Source organism: Coptis chinensis, chromosome 3 (assembly GCF_015680905.1).
Source record: "Coptis chinensis isolate HL-2020 chromosome 3, ASM1568090v1, whole genome shotgun sequence".
NCBI lineage: Eukaryota > Viridiplantae > Streptophyta > Magnoliopsida > Ranunculales > Ranunculaceae > Coptis > Coptis chinensis.
In genome coordinates, this window is record NC_141458.1 from 86,041,667 (window position 1) to 86,062,603 (window position 20,937).

General features: G+C 35.7%; 1 protein-coding gene and 1 pseudogene across 1 annotated transcript; both read left to right on the plus strand.

Annotated features, from left to right (window-relative positions):
- The first annotated feature begins 9,026 nt into the window (after positions 1–9,026).
- LOC147511300 (cyclin-A3-2-like) lies at positions 9,027–10,006 on the plus strand (annotated as a pseudogene).
- A 9,868-nt stretch (positions 10,007–19,874) lies between these two features.
- On the plus strand, positions 19,875–20,937 carry LOC147511301 (dynein light chain LC6, flagellar outer arm-like protein). Its single transcript, XM_086603011.1, has 2 exons — positions 19,875–20,406; positions 20,519–20,937. Exons 1-2 carry the CDS (start codon positions 20,269–20,271, stop codon positions 20,672–20,674), a joined length of 294 nt encoding a protein of 97 aa, XP_086459137.1. The 5' UTR covers positions 19,875–20,268; the 3' UTR covers positions 20,675–20,937.

The window sequence follows — 20,937 nt, forward strand, 5'->3', positions numbered from 1 at the left end:
AAATAAATCAAATGCATTTTAAAATGTATAAGTTTATAACGTGCGGTTTTTGTTTGTGATACACTATATGCATATTAAAATACAGATAGATGGTTATAAGTAAATTCTATTACTTTACTTTTAGTGAAAATATTTGGTAGTTATATAAGAGTAAAAAAGAGAATAAAACGGTTACAAAACCTAATAACTAAATGCATTTTATTCAATGTGGTAAAAGTCAAATGCACTCAATGTGCACCAATCCACACCCCTTGTCAACTCAAACTAAGGGTTGAGGATGTATTGCACAAAAGACAATTTTTTTGAGTGAAAATTTTCACAAAAACCCAAATCTCAATGAAAAAGATGCCAAATCAAAAGCAACAAATTGTGCTCATTGAGTCTACTCAATGTGATGCACATTGAAGAAGCACTCCTAAATAAATTGTCCACTTCTACAAAACATGGGTAGTTATAATCAAAGCCCAAAAAATCTAAATTTTGTCCTTGTACAAGTAGTTTTCACTATTTAAGAAAGACAAATAAGACAAATAGTAGTAAATCTATAAAATATTTTTTTTTCAATATTTTATGTATAAACTTTTCTAAAACAGACTCCCTAACCCAATTTCTTGATTCGTTGTGATAGTGATGTAAATTTTGTCTAATAATGTTAACTAGGCTATATATGAGGAAGTTGGAATGTGATAATATCTTTAGATTGTCTCACATGAAATTCTGGTTGAGTTTGAATAATCTTTTGTGAAATTTGGAACTAGAATCGCCATAACAAAAGCTAATTTGTCAAAACCAAGGCTGAAAGTTTCGGGATTTGAAGATATTTTGGACCCTCCCTGTCACACCCTGAATTTCGACAGAATTCGGAAAAACAATATTTGTTCCCGACTCTTCGATTTTCGAGGTGTGACGCACTCTCAACTTCCAAAAACCCATAAACTGTTTAAATATGCGGATAATTAAAAACCAATAAATTTTTTAACTTAAACAAAAATCCTCTTCATTACAAAAATTCACAAATAAGATTAGGTTACAAATCTCTTTTCAATAACTCTTTATTTAAAATTACAAATGAAAATACAAATAACATTGTCTCAACTGAAAATCTATTTCACCTCAAGGGAAAACAAAACCTATCTTTAAATGTGACGCTAACGCCAACCACAAGCAGCAACCAACCTTCTTCAACACTAAACCTCTCAAGACTTATCAACTATGTTCATTTAATGAACACACCCGATAAGCAAACATGCAAATCGGGTCAGCATTATAAAAATGTTGGTGTGAGTAGCTCTAAAGTACAACATATACTTATACATATACATACACAATCCATAAGGCAGTTAGTTCCTCCACCAAGGCGCCTTAACTTCCAACAACTAATACGACATTCTTAACTACAATAAGTAAGGCAGGTAGTTCCTCCACTAAGGCGCCTTAACTTCCCACTAACCACACAACAAACCATACGTATAATAAAAAAAGCATTTAGTTCCTCCACGAGGCGCCTTAGGTTCTAACTAAACTAATGACCAGCCAAACATATTCTATACTTACCGCATTTCATGCTCAATTACAGAGTGGGTCGTCCCTGCACAAGTAATTAGTTTGACCCACCCTTCTGCAAAACCATATACAATCATTTATCTAAAGATATATTATTAACCAACATATTACCTGTAACGCCTGTATTTAAAATACATATTTATTTATTTATTAATTTAATTATTTATATAAAATCTGTTGGATTGGATTTGAGATATGTGGGCCTGGTTTCTGGGCCCGAGTCTGTGTTGGGCTTGGGTTTCAAACCCAAGTATATAATCACATTGTTCTAGAGAATATGGTTTTTAGAGAATAAAAAAAATAATAAAAATGGAGGCAGAGATAGAAGCTGGTTTGCTAGGGAGTAGGAACCAATGATTCAGACTAGGAGGATTCGGGGAGCTTGGGATTAAGGTGAGTAGATTAGTTTTTATTTCATGTATAATTTTACTGTTCAAAGTTTTCGTTCATTTTTCTATTATTATCATTCGTCCTGTCGTTGTTAAAATTGGTTAAACTGCCTCTTGAAACTCTGGAAATTTGATGTTGAACTGTCGAAAGTTTGATTTGGTCCCGTTAATGGCGGCGCGAGCCCAAACAAACATGGTCGTGTACATGGTTTAAAGATGTTATACTGTGTTGTGTGTGAGTGAATTTCGGATTGGTGGTCGCGATTTGGGGGAAGCTTAGACGCTGTTCATGCACTACTACAGAATGACACATATACCACGGTCAATAAGAACGTTTATACCACGGTTCTTTAAAAAACCGTGGGAAATACTTATATACCACGGCGGAAATTTCTTTGGTCATTGGTTTACTAGTATATGCCACAGTTACATGAAAACCGTGGGATAAGTTGGGCCATATACCATGGTTTTTTTTTTTCAAAGATGAGAGTACTCCACATCCCCACTACCTTAAACATAAACGGTGGTATATAAATTTTCCATTTTCTACCGTGGTTTATGACTTTATGCTAAATAGTCAAATACGCAAAAAAAAATACACAGTTGATGGATTTAATCCATTGTCTATTAAATTGGGCCTCCAACTCGCAAGCCCAACCCGAAAAGCTTCTCATATTCAATTTTTGAGGAGGGAAAAAACACACACTGAAAAACTCAAAATCATTTCCTCTTCTCTCTCTTGAAAAACGAGACCACACCTCAAAATCAAAAGCAATGACAGTAAAACCAAAAACCACCCCAACACGAGGAGGAGGAGGAGGACCAACGAGTCCATTATTATTCTCAAACAACGACCAACTCGAACGCGCATCGCGGTAATGCGCAGCCATTAACCGCAAATCCATTATTGTCGTTTCTCCTCCTCCACTTCAATCTCAATCCAACCCTTTATGTTTCAAGAAAGAGCAAATTACTGAACTTTTCACAAACCGTATTAAATTAGCAAGTGAGAATAAGATTAATCGAAGAATACTTGGGAGTTAAGGTTGATTGATCATATGTGTGAGATTATTAGAATTGATACTCAAGATGATAATGACGTAGAAACTAATTTCCAAAAAGGTGCCCCACTCAAGTTTTTTTCTTTTATTAAATGTTGGGTCTTTTTTGATTGTTTTGTTTTGTTTTTGTGTGTAGGCAAGTTGTACATTGGAGGTGGTGTTAAGATATATGCTTCGAGAGTTGATTTCGTGCATTCGGAAGATATAAGGTTCTTGGTGGGATTAATCGGGTCGGGGAGATGATGTACAAGGTATGATTGTTGTTGTTTAATATGGTTGACTACAAAGAAGCCTCCTTTGCTTTTATACTTAGTGGCAGAAGCACCAATAGAAATCAAGACCCTTTTTGAGACATACTCTGAAAATGGTATTATGAGTGTTGACCATCTTCATAGATTCTTGATTCAGTATCAACGTGATGTCAATGCTACTAGAGAAGAAGCTCAATCTGTTGTTGACACCTTCAAACATCTTTTCCATAGGAAGGGTCTTAATCTCGATTCCTTTTTTCGATATCTTTTTGGCGATACTAATCGCCCTCTCTCACCTTCTCTTGGGGTAATAATAATCCTCTTATATCTTACTTTATTATGTTTGGATTATATGTTTAAACATGCTCTTGTCATTTATTTAATTACATACGTTTTACTTGTATTTAGAATGGAGTCCATGCAAACCCACAGTTGTTTATAAGTCCACCACTCCATTCTCTTTAATTAGTTACTTAAGAACCCGCAGTAGTCGGTTTTTTGTTGTAAAAATCAGACTTTGTAATTCGTTCTACAGATTTCCTAGCCAGTAGTCACTGTTCTTCATATGTTTAGTAAAGTAGCTTTCGATATCGAATCCGAAAGTATCAAGGATCAGGATGCATAATTTCCTAGATAGTTCCATCCCTTCCATTTTGCTGTTGCAAAATAGCTTTAACTTACCTAAGTTCATGCTGAAAATGGCAAAGTCATAATTCCTACTGGATTTATTCTTTGATTATATATATATACTCCCACATTCTAGCAAAACTTTATACCTGAATTTCACAGAAGAAGAAACAAAACAGCTCTGTAAGTTATTTCCTTGTCTTAGTCATATATATCCTCACGTAAAAGCTTTTTTTTTTTTTTTCTTCGTAGAACAGATTAAGAGGGTGGTCTTATAAATTTGTTCTACTTGTTCTTGTGAATTATTGCCTTGTTTTTCTGCTTGAAACAATATGTAGGTTTTTCTACTTGTCCTTGTGAATTATAAGTTCCACAACCACTCATAAACAAAGTGGAGCTCCTATTACAGGCAAACATGCGTACCGGCACCCTTGATCGCCCGAATAGAAATAATGCTTGGAGCGCACGGATGAGGGAAAAGGGGTATGCTTTACTTCAGAATTCCTTGTATTTCTATTTACACTTGAGGCAAATATGTAGGGAGTCATTTTTCGTGGTGTTCTTAGTGGAATTTGCAGTCTACATTGGATTTCATTATTATAGTCAATTTCTTGCAATTCTTACTACTTAAACCCTTCTCTAATCTCTGTGTTCTCTGTTGCATAAGCAATATGGGCTTTGATACATCGACTTCACATACAAACCGCCTGAATCGATCATGTACCAACGATGTTAATTTATCATCCACTACACCATACCACTTCAATTTGCAACATTTAGTAAAATTGATTACTAACACTTATACATCCGTTACAATATTTGTCACACATTTGATCCGTTAGAAATGCTACCAACCGTCACATATTTTGTAGGCAAATGTTTGATTTATTTAGTAACATTTACTTGATATTTTGTGACAGATCTTGAAGTGTTGCTTATTGCAAAAATAAAAGTAAAATATTGAAAACAAAATAAATTGGGTGAAAACTATGGGGAATGTTTTTCATTCTCGCCATCTCTCTAACCCTTTCAATAATAACAATAGAGAAAAGTAAAGAGGAGGTAAGCTAGGGCAGATGTAACCGCCGACTCGACTACCGTTTGTGTTTCCCAATCGAGGTAAGTCGTCATCATCTCCTTCATTTTTTTAATCTTCTCTCTTCTTCCTCCTTTGTAACAAGAAGGGTTTTGGCTAGGGTGTTACATTTACACAAGCAATCGCTCAATCTACTCAAGAAAACTTCTTCTTTAACGCTTTATTTAGTGATGAATCCTCTTTTACTTGCAATTTCCAGTGTTTCATTTTTCAGAAAAGGATCGGAATAAGCTTTTGGGTTTGTCCAGACATAAGATTATTAGGTTGTATGTTAACAATAGATTTGTATAATCTGTCAGCCATGACCAAAGGTTGCATCTTTATATGATAGATTTTCTTGTTGAATTGTGTATCATTTTTTAGAAATCTGCTCATGCTTGTTTCATTCACTTTGATGTCGATTAATAGTTTATTTAATTAATGAAATCAGTATATTTTGAATCTCATCACCTTGGGTTTTGAATTATGTACTAAACTTTGTTCTTGAAGTGAAGTTTTGGATTTCGAGACGGGTGTTTCTTTCAAATTATGGGATACTTGTGTTGGTGCATAGTCTATTGTTATTGTTGGTCTTCTTGTGTTAACGCTTTTAACTTTGTGTAACTTAAATAAACTTAATACCGATTTACAAGCTTAAGTTAGTTTAGCAAATCACGCCAAAGTTTTAATTTGCATATCATTGGTTCATTTAAGAACAATTTATCTAAAAAAAAAATTTAATATATTTAACGAGTCAAAATTGGATGGTAATAACTTTGAAGATTATTACTATCATCTTAGATTTTTAGTAGACTTGCTTTTGTTGATAGGAATTAATCGATATTATGTACGCAAAACTTAGACCCAATTAATTACTACAAATTGTATGTGAAATTGCTAGTGTATTTAGTGAATATTGGGAGCATACAAGCTTTTAGCTAGTTATAGAAGCACCTTAGCAAAAGACTTGTATGCTAGTATCTGGTGGATGAGTTTGGTTGGAATTGGAGAGAGGTGACCCCCACCTTAACACTTACAGGTGGGCTAGTTGTAACAAAAGTGGGAATTGAAAACCAAACAAGTTCAGGAGGATAAATACAAGAGAAGCTGAAAAGCTATAATAAGACAAAAGAAAGGAATGATTACCACTTCCTTTAATTCTCATCTGTTCTCAATGTTAGAAACCTTATGGCATTGCTTCTCATTAAATTGAAGGTTTGAGATCTGATTGCAGTATCTGATTTTATTATAGGAAGCTGAAGGGGAAAATGCAACTGGTGTGAAACCTGGATCAAAAACTGAAATTCTGCTCCTGAAAGCAAAGGCGAAGGAGAGAAATCTGTCCCAGTGGTGAAGAAGGATGGTGATACTCCGTCCTCTTCGTCAAAGGTTCCTGTAAGTAAAGGTTTTATAATATTGGCACGTGAGTTTATTTAAGACCTACTCCTGCGCATGTCAAAATATTTTTATCTTGAGTAATTATAATTTAAGGTCTAAAAATCTACTTTTTTAATAGAAATTGATACCGAGTGTTATGACTTCCAACAGTTAATTTAGCAGTGTTCATGATGTATTTTGTTGACGCCCCTTGATAAATTTGGTCATTTTCTCGCTAGCTATTGATGCAAGTATATGAGGTCCCTGTGTGATTCCACTAAAACCAAACCATTCAGACTGATTGTACGCAATTAACGGATGGCTAAACGTGGTGTCATTCCTAGTCTAATAGGTTTGCTTTAGTCACTACACATTTCTCTCATTTCATGGTCTATTAATTAAGGTCATGATATTATAGGTCAATATGGAGCTTAGACACTCAAATTTTACTTTTTCCCATCCCAGTGTTGAATAATGCTAAATGTTACGCGATATGTTTAACAGACGCTCCGTTCCTCGACAATGAGTTTGAGAAGCCGGATCGGACTGCAGGTTATTCCCGCAAATGAGATAGGAGTAACCTTTGCAGATATTGGCTCTAGATGAAATTAAAGAATCACCGGGGAGTTAGTTATGCTTCCCTACGAAGGCGGATCTTTTCAAAGGAGGAGGTCTTCTAAAGCCTTGCAAAGGAATATTGTTGTTTGGGCCTCCGGCTTTGGGGAAGACAATCTTTGGCCAAGGCCATTGCTCATGAGGCAGGAGCAAGCTTCATTAATGTTTCCATGTCTACCATCACTTCAAAATGGTTTGGGGAGGATGAAAAGAACGTTGGAGCTCTCTTCTCACTTGCAGTAAAGGGCTCACCAACAATTATTTTTGTGGATGAGGTTGATAGTATGCTTTTAACCCGAAGTTGGGGGAGCATGAGGCGATGAGGAAGATCAAGAATGACTTCATGATCCACTGGGATGGGTTGCTGGCCAAACCTAGTGAGCAGATCCTGGTTCTGGCTGCAACAAATAGGCCTTTTGATCTTGAGGGAGCAATTATAAGGTGGTTTGAACGCAGGTATGTTTTGTGTGTTAAAAGACTGACAGTGACAATTGTTAGCAGTACACAACAGGCCAGAGTATACTCACTAGCTACTATCCTGTGATTACAATCACAAGTGCAAAGTTGTCAGAAGGAATGAATTGTTTAAAAGCGTTGATGACAAGTCTACAAATGTTTAAATATTGAATATCATTTGTTAAATGTATCCTGATTCTTGGTGCTGTTAATTATTAGGATAACTTAATCAAATGTGTTGTGATGAAAAAGTTGCACATGCCTGAATTTTAATGCTTGATGTTTACAGAATTATGGTTGGTCTCCCATTCTCGGAGAACAGAGAAAAAATCCCGGAAACACTTTTTTGTCGGAAGGAGAAGGTCAAAGGAGTAGATTTCAAGGAGCTTGCAACCGTGATAGAAGGATACCATGGAAGCGACCTCCGTGTCCGTATGTTTGTTCTTGGAGTTTATAATTTTATATGTTGGCAGCTAAAGTTAACTTTTGATGAAACTTGTTGAAAATGTAACCACGTGGTGCGATGGCGTTTTTATCGCCTGTTAGGGAATTTATTCAACGGGAGAGACTAAAAGATTTGGTAATTTTCTCCACATTTCTATTTCATAGGAAAATGTTCTCTTCACTCTTTCTTTTTGTGTTTTTATTACTAAGATTCAAACTTGAATTCCTATCTAAAACTTCGTTCTCTTTGCAGGAGAGAAAAAAAAACGAGAGAGTTGAGGAGGAACGGGGAACTTCGAAGAGGCTTCAAATACACCCGACAAGAAAAAGGACATAGAAATTTTCCTCGTGCCCTTAAACATCGAAGATATGAAGGTGCAAAGAATCGGGTAATGTAGTGGAGTTGTATCTCACTCACGGTGCATGTTTCACGCCTTATATATATATCAATTGTTTCTTTTTGTGACCAACTACAAAGAATGTATTTTCGGGTTTATGCTAATTTACTAAGTACTCGACTTCTTCATAAAAAAAATTATGCCCAATTTAATTTCTTTGTAAATCCAGATCATGTACATGTTTCTGTTAGATTAATTGGTGGATTTAGGCTTTTGTTGATGTTACAATTATAATATAATTATTTTTAGTTTTTTGGAATTAACATGGTGGATCAAACTCAATAACTCATCAAAGAACTAAATTCCTCAGGTTGTTGGACTTAAGGATTGTGCATCGTCGAAAATTTGTGTTGTTTTTGGCGCAATTTTAAGAGGACTGATTTGCCTTTCTAGTGCGTTGAATTGTTTGGCTTGAACATAGAAAATTTTCATGTCGCAGGTTGCTGCTAGTTTTGCAGCTGAGGGTTCTATAATGAGCGAGTTGAGGCAGTGGAATGAACTATATGGGGAGGGAGGTTCAAGAAAGAAGTAGCAGTTGTCCTATTTCCTATAGAGTAGCTTCAGCGCGAGGGATGAGTAAAGTCTGCAGTTTGGCACCACTTTTCTGCAGTTGGGATTTGAAGTTTCACAAAGGAAAAGCTTCTTTTAGAGGAGTTCAGGTAGATGGGATAAGTAATCTGCAGTGTAACACCACTTTCTCCCGGCATGAATTGAAGTTTCACGAAGGAAAAGCTGAGCGCCTGGAACAAGTGACGGCTTGGAGGTATTGAGCAAAACCTCCTGAATTTGTATGAAGCTGGACTGCCTGTCGAAAAGGCTAAAAAAACACATGATATAAACCTTAGAAACCTTGTAAGCTAGTTACACGTGTAGTTAGTCATGCGTGTTTTAGTGTTCAAAACACTAGTTCTTATCGGGTTCTTTAGCCGTAAGTTAGAAGACGTTGAGAAGGTTCAGAAAGATATTACTTCTCATATGCGTAGTATTCTAGTTGATTAGCTAGTTGAAGTTGCCGAGGAATACAAACTTGTGTCTGATAAACTTTATCTTACCATCTCCTACTTGGATAGATATCCATCTTTGAAATTAACCGGCATAAACTTCAGCTTCTTGGTGTTTCTTGCATGCCCCTCGTAAAAATGATAAACTCACTCCTTTTATTGTTCTCTAGATTGTATTATTGATTGAATTGTACTGTAATTTTATTGCCGTTATTTTTAATAAGGAAAATATGAAGAGATCAGTCCCCCTCATGTTGAAGATTTTGTCAATATAACAGATAACAATACTTACACCAAGCAAGAGGTAAATCCTTTCGCCCTTGTGCATCTCAACCTCATTTGTTCGCTTGTTATTTGTGTTTCAATGTCATCTAAATTTGCAAATGCTTTATGTTTTGTTCACAGGTAGTAAAGATGAAAACAAACATATTTAAGTTCCTAAATTTTGAGATGGGAAATCCCACGATAAAGACTTTCTTGTGGAGGTTTACAAGAACTGCACAAGGGATTGTGAAGTAAGCACGCCGGTCACACTTTTTGAATATCTACTTGTTATGCTTCCTTGTAGTCCTTGTGGATGTTTGGATTAATAAATGAGTTATGTGCTTTTTGCAGTCCTCCGTCTACAATTAGAGTTCCTAGGTTGTTACCTTGTAGAGCTAAGTTTATTGGACTATGGTTGCCCAAGGTTCCTACCCTCTTTGGTTTCTTGTTCAATTATTTTTCTTACCAACTTCACACTTCAATGAAGATGTACCCCTGGGTAAGTAGTTAATTTCACTTTGATACTTTAAATAGTGTTTATATTTAAAAAGAGTAATTAAGTTAATTTCCTCCTTAAGTTATTTGTCATAAGAGCTTGTTTCTCACTAGTTTAAAGTGTTGGGTATATGGATTGTTCAAGGCAGTTAAGTTTAACGAATTGAATGTTAATTGGTATGTTTAGTGGTGTGGTATCACCATATTATAGTAAAACTCTTTTCCAGCTAAGATTTAGATATTTACTTTTAGGAAGGAGAACTCTTACCACTTGCATACAATTGAAGATGAGGTGTTGATCTTTATGGGTTGGTATGTAATTAATGCTAGGAGTGAATATTCATCTTTTAACACTAATTAAACTCTACTATAAATTATGTTTATAAGTGCAAACTTTAAATAGAAATCTTGCTTTGGTATGTGGATATGCATAACCCGAAGTTTTTGTGTGGGGTTCAAAATGTCGATGATCCTTCCATATCTTACATAGTTACATGTCTTGCTACCTATTAGTGGAAATAGTAGATACTATTTTGCAATTTCATTTAAAGAACCTCTATAGTTTATCTGTTAAGTTCTTGTATGTTAGGAAATGTTGGTTCTCTTGGAAGTTATTAAATTTTTGAATGACATATAAACTATTTTATTAGTTAGGACCTCCTTTGTTTACTTCAATACTAACGTAATTTAGATTTCATCGAGTTGTTTCTAGATTAAACCCATTTTATCTATTACGCATATTTTATAGTTTCTTAACGTCTTATTTTTATGAATCTAATTTACACAAATTTTACTTATTACTATGTATCGATCCTCTCTATTTTCTTAATTTCTTTTTGGTGTCATTGGTATGGTTGCAGGTGTCGACGACTTTTATGATTGCTAGAGGAAAGACAATGTGAGAGATCAAAAGGTTTTGTTTTAGAGCTATTAGGACTTATTCTATCTATGTATTTTTTTTTACAAAAGACTTAATGAGTTATTATATTTTTGGTTATTATCTAATTGTTGAATAAAATGTAATCAAAGTTAAGACTTGCGAGTTATGAATGAATTATGGAGTATGTTTGGTTTAAGTGTTTTCTTTCTCGTTATTATACCCAAGTGTAAGTTTAAGTTTTTAGTGGGATGGATAGATTGTGTATAATATGTGTGATATATGTATGCTAGAAGTAGGTGGCAGGAACGATTGGGGCCATAATATTTAAATATATTTTTTTCAAATGTTTCCAAATTTAGCAACGGTTGTGTATCCGTTACTAATGGAAGCATAAGTAACGGTTACGTATCCGTTAGATATGAAAATTACTAACACTTTTATTTGTTGGAAATGAATTAAGAACAAAATTAATAACCGTTACTAATAATTTACTAACGGTTGATAAGTGTTGCTGAAATTAATTTTAGTAACATTTGTTAACCGTTGGTAAATTTGCTAACACTTTATAACCGTTACTAATATTTGTTACTAATATTTGTCACGCTTTTGTGTCGACGGAAAATAATCGTTACTAATATTTTTTGTAACGGATATATATCCGTTACAAATAAGCTGTTATGGTGTAGTGCATCTTTACCATAAAAAAATGTTAATTTATGGATGGAGTAAATCGTCGATGAGGGACCTACTTGTTTACCTCTATTACCGGTGGTGTTTTGCTTTAATCTTTCTAGTTTCTTCGATTCTCTTTCAATGCATCTATTCTCAAACCTCTTGGCGACCATGTGTGAGGTGAAAACCTTGTATGTACAAACTATGTGGGAGTGAATCATGTTTCGCTTTAATAGAACGTAGCTTAGTTTCTATTGGTTGTCTCTAAACCTTGTGAATTAAATGTTTTGCATTTATCTTATTGTGAAGTGCGGTCCTCACATTGCAAAGGGTTGATGGGAAACGAAGTTCATTTGAAGTGGGGGACAAGATCAAAGGTAAACAAATCCTACACATTATTGTCTTTTTTTTTGAAAAGTATATGTTTACATATGTTGTGAGTCTATATGTTAGGGCCCATATCAACCAGGTGGCAGAGAGTGTGGGTATTATACAATGAAGTTTATGAGGGAAATAGTAGAAGCTTGTTCAACTGGATCATTTGAAAATAAGGTATTTGAAAGTTTTGACAAACACTTTATTTGGCTCAATGACTTCGCCTTATTCTTATATAGTAACTCCACATGTTGTGCTTTGACTCATCCAGTTAACAAATTTAGAACTGAAGGAGATATACACGCAAGATGAACTTGACGGTGTTCGACTCGATATTATTCAGTTCATCCAGAAAATGGGGTGTTTCAAATGTGTTTAATGAGGATGAGTTTTAGCTATGTTAGGACCCCTCGGTTTAATTTATGAGTCTTACATTTTAATTTATGAAAAGGAATTTGAAGTTTGTTTTCTTAGTGCACTCAAAAAAATTAATGGAAGTTTTATTATTATTATTATCTTTTTTTGCAATGTTTGATAGTTTATTGTACATTTTGGAATTTGTTGGGAAGATGGAAATGTTGTATGTAGGCAGGCTGTGTAAATTTTGTTATGCAGGTTCGGTTTTTAAGTGGAAGACTGTTACTAGCATTATTATTAAAAAAAAAAATATATATATATATATATATATATATATATATATATATATATATATATATATATATACCACGGTTTGGCATAAACCGTAGTGTTTAGTATAACTATATACCACGGTATTATAACACATACACTAATATAAACCACGGTTTCAATAGCTTATATGCCACGGTTCTGTTGACAACCGTGGTATATAATGGGCATACAAACCACGGTTCTTTGAAAAACCGTGGTATCCGTTAAACATATATACCACATTTTTGCTATTATTATATACCACACCACCTATTGTCACGGTTGTATAACAGTGGTAAATATATTTATACCACACTTAAAAACAGTGGTATAAGTGTCATTCTGTAGTAGTGATGGTGGCTAAAGCCCCACCGATACCGATAGTATTGCCTGTAAATTGTATTGAACTATTGAAGCTCTGTTCAAGCTTGAACAGGCACTAATGGCGTCGCCCAGAGGAAAAAAAAAAGAACGAAATCCTTTTGATTTGATTGAACTCTTTTAGTTGTGATATTGGTTATTGGTTTAGGATTGGTTGTTGTTGGGAAGTGTCAGGTATGTGTTTTGACGTCGGGAGGAGGGCTGTCGAAGCCTGGAGAAGCCATTAATGGCGGAAAGAAATTTCCCAGATCTAGTTTTGGTGAAGATTGGGAATTCAATAATTGAAGTTTTCGCTTTTGTTAAAGTGGTTGGGGTTTTTCCCCTGATCATTTTCGGTGGGTTTGTGTAGGGTGGTGTGTGGTGGCCGATTAGTGGGGGCTGGTGGTGGAGGAGAAGCTGCTGGCGATGGAGGTGAGGAATCGAGATTGGAGGGTATCGAAATGTTTGGTTTTGATGGGGTTGCAAAACCGAGTTGGTTCGGTTTGGGTTGGAGTGACGAGTAGTGGCTGGTGGTGGCCGGAATTCGCAGTGGAGGCTGCTGGAGGAAGGAGATGACCGGTTTGGGCTTGGGCTTTGGGCCTAATTCCTTAGTTTTGTTGGTTGGGCCGGAACTAAGTTAGTTAGTGGGGTTGGGCCAAAGTTCTATTATTTTGTCTTGGGCCTTAGTTGGTTTTTGGGCTCGATTTTAGTTTGTTTTGGTTTGGGCCATTTCCAATTAGTTGTTATGGGGCCAGGTTCTAAGGTTTGGGCTTGGCCAGTTGGGTCCGAACCATTTTCCTTAGTCATGAGCCCTTGAGCCATGCACCTTTGCCCTTAGCCATAAACCATGGCTATGACTTTGAACCTGTTGAACATGGAAATGACAGTTTGACTTTGACTATGACGTATTGACTTTGACTTTGACTATGACGTGTTGACTTTGACTTTGACCGTTGACTGTTGACCGTTGACTGTGGAATGTTGATTTTTTTTAGAGTTTTCTCATATTTAAGAATATGGACAAATCTAGTAATAAAATATTGTCGAAAATGATATAACGTTGTTTGTTATTATCTAATTAAAATTTGACGTGAGTAGTGTGTAAAACATATATATATATATATATATTGGGCTTTGATTGTGGACAGTGGACTGTTTAATTGTGCTACATTTTATGTTGTAAATTGTATGGACAAATCAAATGCTAAAATGCTGTGGAAGCTTGTATAAATTTGGTGGTCATTATCTAATTAATATTTGACGTTGATATTGTGACATTATATCATATGTTGGGATATATATATTAAATACAATAGTTTTGGAGAAATAAATGTATAAACACTCTATTCTTTTATCTGTGAGATGCTAGTAGAGTATTTGTGGATATTTTCCACGGGATTGTGGCGTAGTGCAATAATATATTGGCACGTGAAAGAATGAAAGGGGTTACGAGATATAATTGAGATATTTCTAAATATTATGGCTTAGTGCAATAAGGTAATTGACCTGCACGTGATATAGTGGAATGATTCTGAGATATAAACGTATGACACCTGAATAAATTACATAACGAAAATCCTAGAACCTGACTACTACAACTCATGTGATTTGCCCTGTGTGGGCGTATGTGATATGATTGGCCCTTGTGTAGGGTGTATATATATGAGATGTTGATTGGCCCATGTGTTGGGCAATCGTAGACGAATGGTGGCTTGATTATTCCGTTCGCAAAATTAGAACGAGACGCGCGATATTTTATGCCGAATAGTAAAGATTTTACATAATGGCTTTCGCGGTGAGGGTTACGGTGTGCGGCATCCCGCCCAGGTAGTAGTTACGCATCGAGTGGTTCATTATGTAAGGGGAGGCATGTGGATGTACATGTTCAGCGTTGGGAAGCGATTGTGGTAGCCAGGGAAACTAGGTAAGACATAGATACGACGTGATTTTAGGGACACGCAAAGAAAGCCTTAATTAATATAATTATGGTAATGTATTGGTTAATGATATATCTTTAGATGGATGATTGTATATGGTTTTGCAGAAGGGTGGGTCAAACTACTTACTTGGGCAGAGACGACCCACTCTGTAATTGAGCATGAAATGCGGTACGGATATAATATGCATGGTTGGTTATTTGTTTAGTTAGAACCTAAGGCTTCGATGGAGGAACTACATGCCTTATTTATTATGCGTATAGTTTGTTGTGTGGTTAGTGGGAAGTTAATGCGCCTCAGTGGAGGAACTACCTGCCTTAGTTATTGAACTTAAGGATGTTGTATTAGTCGTGGAAAGTTAAAGCGCCTCAGTGGAGGAACTAACTGCCGTATGGATTGTGTATATATTTGGTATAAGTATATGTTGTACTTTAGAGCTACTCACACCAGCATTTTTATAATGCTGACCCGATTTGCATGTTTGTTTATCGGGTGTGTTCATTAAATGAATATAGTTGATAAGTCTTGACAGGTTTAGTGTTGAAGAAGATTGGTTGTTGCTTGTGGTTTGCATTAGCGTTGCATCTCAGGATATGTTTTGTTTTCCCATAAGGTGATATAGATTTTCAGTCTAGATAATGTTTTTTGTATTTTCATTTGCAAATTTTTGTAATGAAGAGGACTTTTGTTTAAGTTAAAATTTTTATTGGTTTTTAATTATCCGCATATTTAAACTGTTTATGGGTTTTTGGAAGTAGAGAGTGCGTCACACCTCAGAAATCGAAGAGTCGGGAACAAATAATGTTTTTCCGAATTCTGTCGAAATTCGGGGTGTGACATTACCATAATTATATTAATTAAGGCTTTCTTTGCGTGTCCCTAAAATCACGTCGTATCTATGTCTTACCTAGTTTCCCTGACTACCACAATCGCTTCCCAACGCCGAACATGTACATCCACATGCCTCCCCTCACATAATGAACCACTCTGTGCGTAACTACCCCGAAAGGGATGCCGCACACGGTAACCCTCACATGAAAGCCATTATGTAAGTATCGCCACTATTTGGCATAAAATATCGCGCGTCTCGTTCTAATTTTGTGAACGGAATAATCAAGCCACCATTTATACTCGCCATAAGGGCCATTCAAACTTCACCGAAATGCCGGAAGGGCCAATCACATTACTTACCCGGAAGGGCCATTCAGATTCATCAAACGCCGAAGGGCCAATCATATCACATACGCCCATTACTAGGGCCAAATCACATGAGTTGTGGTAGCTAGGTTCTAGGATTTTCGTTACGTAATTTATTCAAGTGTCATACATTTATATATCAGAATAATTCTTATTCTATCTCATGCCAGTATACTTAATTGTACAGAAGCTCAACGTTTCTCGTTATAATACAATCCACATTATCACGTGCCAATACTATTTATTGCACGATATCCAAATATCTCTATATCAAATCTCGAAACTTATTATTTCACGTGCCAATTATATATTGCACTACACCATATGGAATATCTCAAGCCTTCATAAATACTACAATTCATTTAAGTAGCAACTCATAATAGTAATCAATCATGTAATGTATTCGTTCCATATATTTATGTGAACTCAATACACCATCAAATCTCAATACTAAAGTCCATAAATCTAAGTCCGTATATAATTTAATCCTCATAAAAACGTAATATCTAAGTCTTATAAGAATTCCCCTCTTGTTACGTGTCAATATTTATATTCTTTACACACTACTCATGTCAAATCTTAATTAGATAATGACAAACAAAATTAGACACTTTTCAACAATATTTTATTACTACATTTGTTCATATTCTTAAATATGTGAAAATCTGGAAAAAGTCAACATTCCACAGTCAACGGTCAACGGTCAATGATCAACGGTCAATGTCAAAGTCAACCTGTCATTGTCAAAGTCAAACTGTCGTTTCCATGTTCAACAGGTTCAGGGTCATAGCCATGGTTCATAGCTAAGGGAAAAGGTGCATGGCTCATGGGCTCATGACTAAGGAAATGGTCCGGACCCAACTAGCCGAGCCCAAACCCAAACCTTAGAACCCGGCCCCAAAACAAACTTGAAATTGGCCGTACACTTTAATTGGTTCGGCCCAAAGAAAACTAAAGTGGTCTGACCCAAAAACAAAATAGAACTCGCCCAACCAAACAACTAAAACCGGGCCCAAAGAAACAAAATAGAACTGGCCCAACCAACCCAAATAGAATCGGGCCCAAATAAACAAAATAGAGCTCGGCCCAACAACTTAAACTAGCTAAGGCACAAGCCCAACTGACCCAAGACAGGTCATCTTCTCCCTCCAGCAACTCTCTCCTCCACCACTTCCATTTCTGCCACCGGCCACCCTCACCTATCACCTATCTTTCACCCGGGTTTGACTCCTCTCTAAAAACCCTAACTTTCGATACTCACAAAACCCAATTCCCCTCACCTCCGAAATTCGACCCCGACCGCCATTAACACCTATTCAAGCTTTGTCCCAAGCTTCAACAGCACTCTCCAACACTCACTCACTACCCCCAATTGTTGGTTCAACCCCAAACACCTAGATTATGACCACCTGCAAACTTCGATTATTAGTCCTAACGATTTCTGACTCGCGCCGCCATTAACAACTTCCCCAAGCTTCGACAGAACCCATTCTCTAGCACCAAATCATCCCCAATCATAAATCAATAATTCCATCCACACAACAAGAGTAGAATATACTAACAGTTTCAAATAAAATACAAACAGTTCCAAACCGTATACAGAACCACTGTTTGTTTTGGCTCGCAGCCATTAACGACCTCCAAGCTTCGACAGTTCCAAATTTTGATCTCGACGTCCCCCGACATCAACCAAATCAAAATAAAAACTGCCTACACAACAACAGTATCATAGTTTGACAGTTCAACCACCAAATAGCACAATACCACAGTTCAAATAAAAACCACACCACCACAGTATCACAGTACAGTTCGACAGTTCCATTAAGAATTTCAACAGTTTCAATAAAAACTAAAAGATATCGGCATAAATAAATACTTATAAAAACTGGTCGGAAACACTCGACCGTAAATGTTTTTATTCGTAGACGTAAAACTCTAGTTTCGATAAAAAGAAAAAAAAACATAATTAGTCACTTAATCAAAAGCTCCATGAATCTCTCCTAGTCCAAATCGTCACGCTCCAACCCTCTAGCAAACGAGCCGCCTCCATTTTTATTTTATTTTTATCTTAAAACCCTATTCTCTAGAAAAATATGAATATATACTCGGGTTTGAAACCTAAGCCCAACACAGACTCGGGCCCAGAAATCAGGCCCACATATCCCAAATCCAATCCAGCGAATTTTTAAATAAATAAATAATTAAATTAATTAATTAATGAATAAATATGTATTTTAAATATGGGCATTACACTCCCAAAACCGATATATATCAGAAAAATTGAAAAATCGGTTTGATATATCGTTTTTGCCCATTTTGGTGATAATATTCAAAAAAATCGAAAAATCAGGATATATCGGAAATATCGCCGATATATATCGGGATATATTGATCAACAATCAACAAAATCAGTCAAAAATCAAACTGTCCAACCAAGCCAAACGATATATATCGATTATGTCAAAATATGTCAGAATATATCGCAGATATATATCTTTATATCGGTTTAAAATTAATTTAATTTTCGGAGCTGATATTTCGAAGGTTTCAAAGTCGGTAGGCTAAGAAAATGATAAATATCGGCGAAAAATCGATTTTTTGACTGATATTTTCGACCCTGGTCTAAACCCTCCACATTTGTCACCAATTTATAATAAACCTCCCACATTTGTAAACATTACGATTCCCTTCTCCCCCCGCGCCGTCTGTATTCCAGTTCTGTTGGTATTTCACTTAATACCAAAATTATCCATAAACCAAGAGTATAACGGGTATTTAACAATAGCTCTTTTTAAAAGTGTAAATAGAAAAAACAAAATGTAATAACGACTATTTTTAGGGGTAATTTTAGAATACTAACGGAATTAGGATAGAAGTTAGACAGCGCAGGGAGGAGAAAGGAATCGTGATGTTTATAAATGTAGAGGATTTATTATAAACTGGTGACAAACGTGGATGATTTAGACAAATTAACCCCCATAACAAATTGACACAACCAAAGGCAATTAAAACATTATTATTAGCTCTTGAAATGACGACAGCAAGTCAGTAACGAGACATGCCAATGCCAATGCCAATGCCAATGCCAACAACACGTAATTTTGTAATTCTAATTGTTCCTATAATTGGATTTGAAAATGATTAGATATTACCATATAGATAGATGGAGCACTCGGAGAGATATAATTACTTGTTAATTGTGTGCTTCTAAGATTGAGTCCAATGGCTACCATGGACAGAATCAGAATTCAATGTCTCGGGGTGCAAGAGTACATACAACCTAGTAATTAAACTAGAAGGTGCGGTAATGAAATTTTTGTATAAAATTTGGGAGTGTGGATCTTTATATCTAGCCATTTTTCTAACAAATTACTAACACACTAGTGACTTTTACAAATCTTTAGAGCCTCCACACACACACATAGATCCATCTATAATATAGATGGCTCCCAATTCCCATAAAAACGGATAAAAAGTGAGTCCCATGGCTCTCTATGCCGACGGCCATCTATAATATAACAACTATATTCCATGCTTAAAGTGGCAGGCCAAACAACAAACAACTATATTCCATTCCTCCGTTCAATAGTCAACAGTCAAAACTTCAAAACCATAATACGGTTTTCTTAGATGGATTTACCTAAATTTACGCCCCTCGGGCCTCTTCAAAACATTTATAATATATATATATATACCTAAATTTTCTTATAAATGAGAATTCCTAGATTCAAATCCGATAAACTCTGGCTTTTAATTTCTGCCACAGCATCTCTATCCTTAACATCATTATCTTCTTGAATTTGACAAGGGAAACAAAAGTGCTACTATATAAATACTGCTGAAACGTCCTTAAAGTTCTCCTTGAAGAAAAACAGAAAAATAAAGGTCCAAAAAGGTTGGATTACGTGCCGACCTGAAAGTTCACATTTGCATTAAATCTATACTTTCCTAACCTCCTTTACATTTGGAAAAGAGGCATTGGCACACACAGAAAAGGAACAGCATGCAGGCTGCATTTGGAATAAATACAACGAACTAGCTAGAAGGAATCCAATCTGGGTCTTCATTCTTCAAGAAAGAGAGGGCAAATTTTTAGTGGGGTTATCTTATTTTTTAACATAGAGGTAGGGAGAAAAGGTGGGGAGGGAGAATAGCAGAGAAGATGTTGGAAGGAAAAGCTTTGGTTGAGGACACAGATATGCCAATTAAAATGCAGATGCATGCCATGACTTCAGCTTCTCAAGCACTTGATGTCTATGATGTTTTAGACTGCAAATCCATTGCAGCATATATCAAGAAGGTTGGCTATTGTAAACTGGAAACAATCCATAAAAAAAATTTATTTTTATTTTTTTGATATGCTTTTTTCTCTAAAATTTCCTTGAATTTTTTATGGTTCTTATCTTATTCAGGAATTCGATATGAGATATGGGACAGGTTGGCAATGTGTGGTGGGTTCCAACTTTGGCTGTTTTTTCACTCATTCTCAAGGGACTTTCATATATTTTGCCTTGGAGACGCTCAATTTCTTAATCTTCAAAGGAGCTTCTTCTTCTCCTGCTTATTGAAACTATATCTCCTTCATCCGATCCTCAGAGAGATATTTCAACTTTTCAATGGGAAAACAGAAAAATGTTACAAATAGAGCCCCACACATAGCTAGGGTCTTTGGATTCTTCCTAGTTTGCTGTATTGGACCAGCTATTTGTTGGACCCTATTGGTAGTTTGTACACATGAATGAATACATGATAGCCTAGTTGTTGCGATGTCCAGCTTTATGTTTATGTTTATCTGAAAGGCATAGTATTTATACATTTTTTTTTTATATCA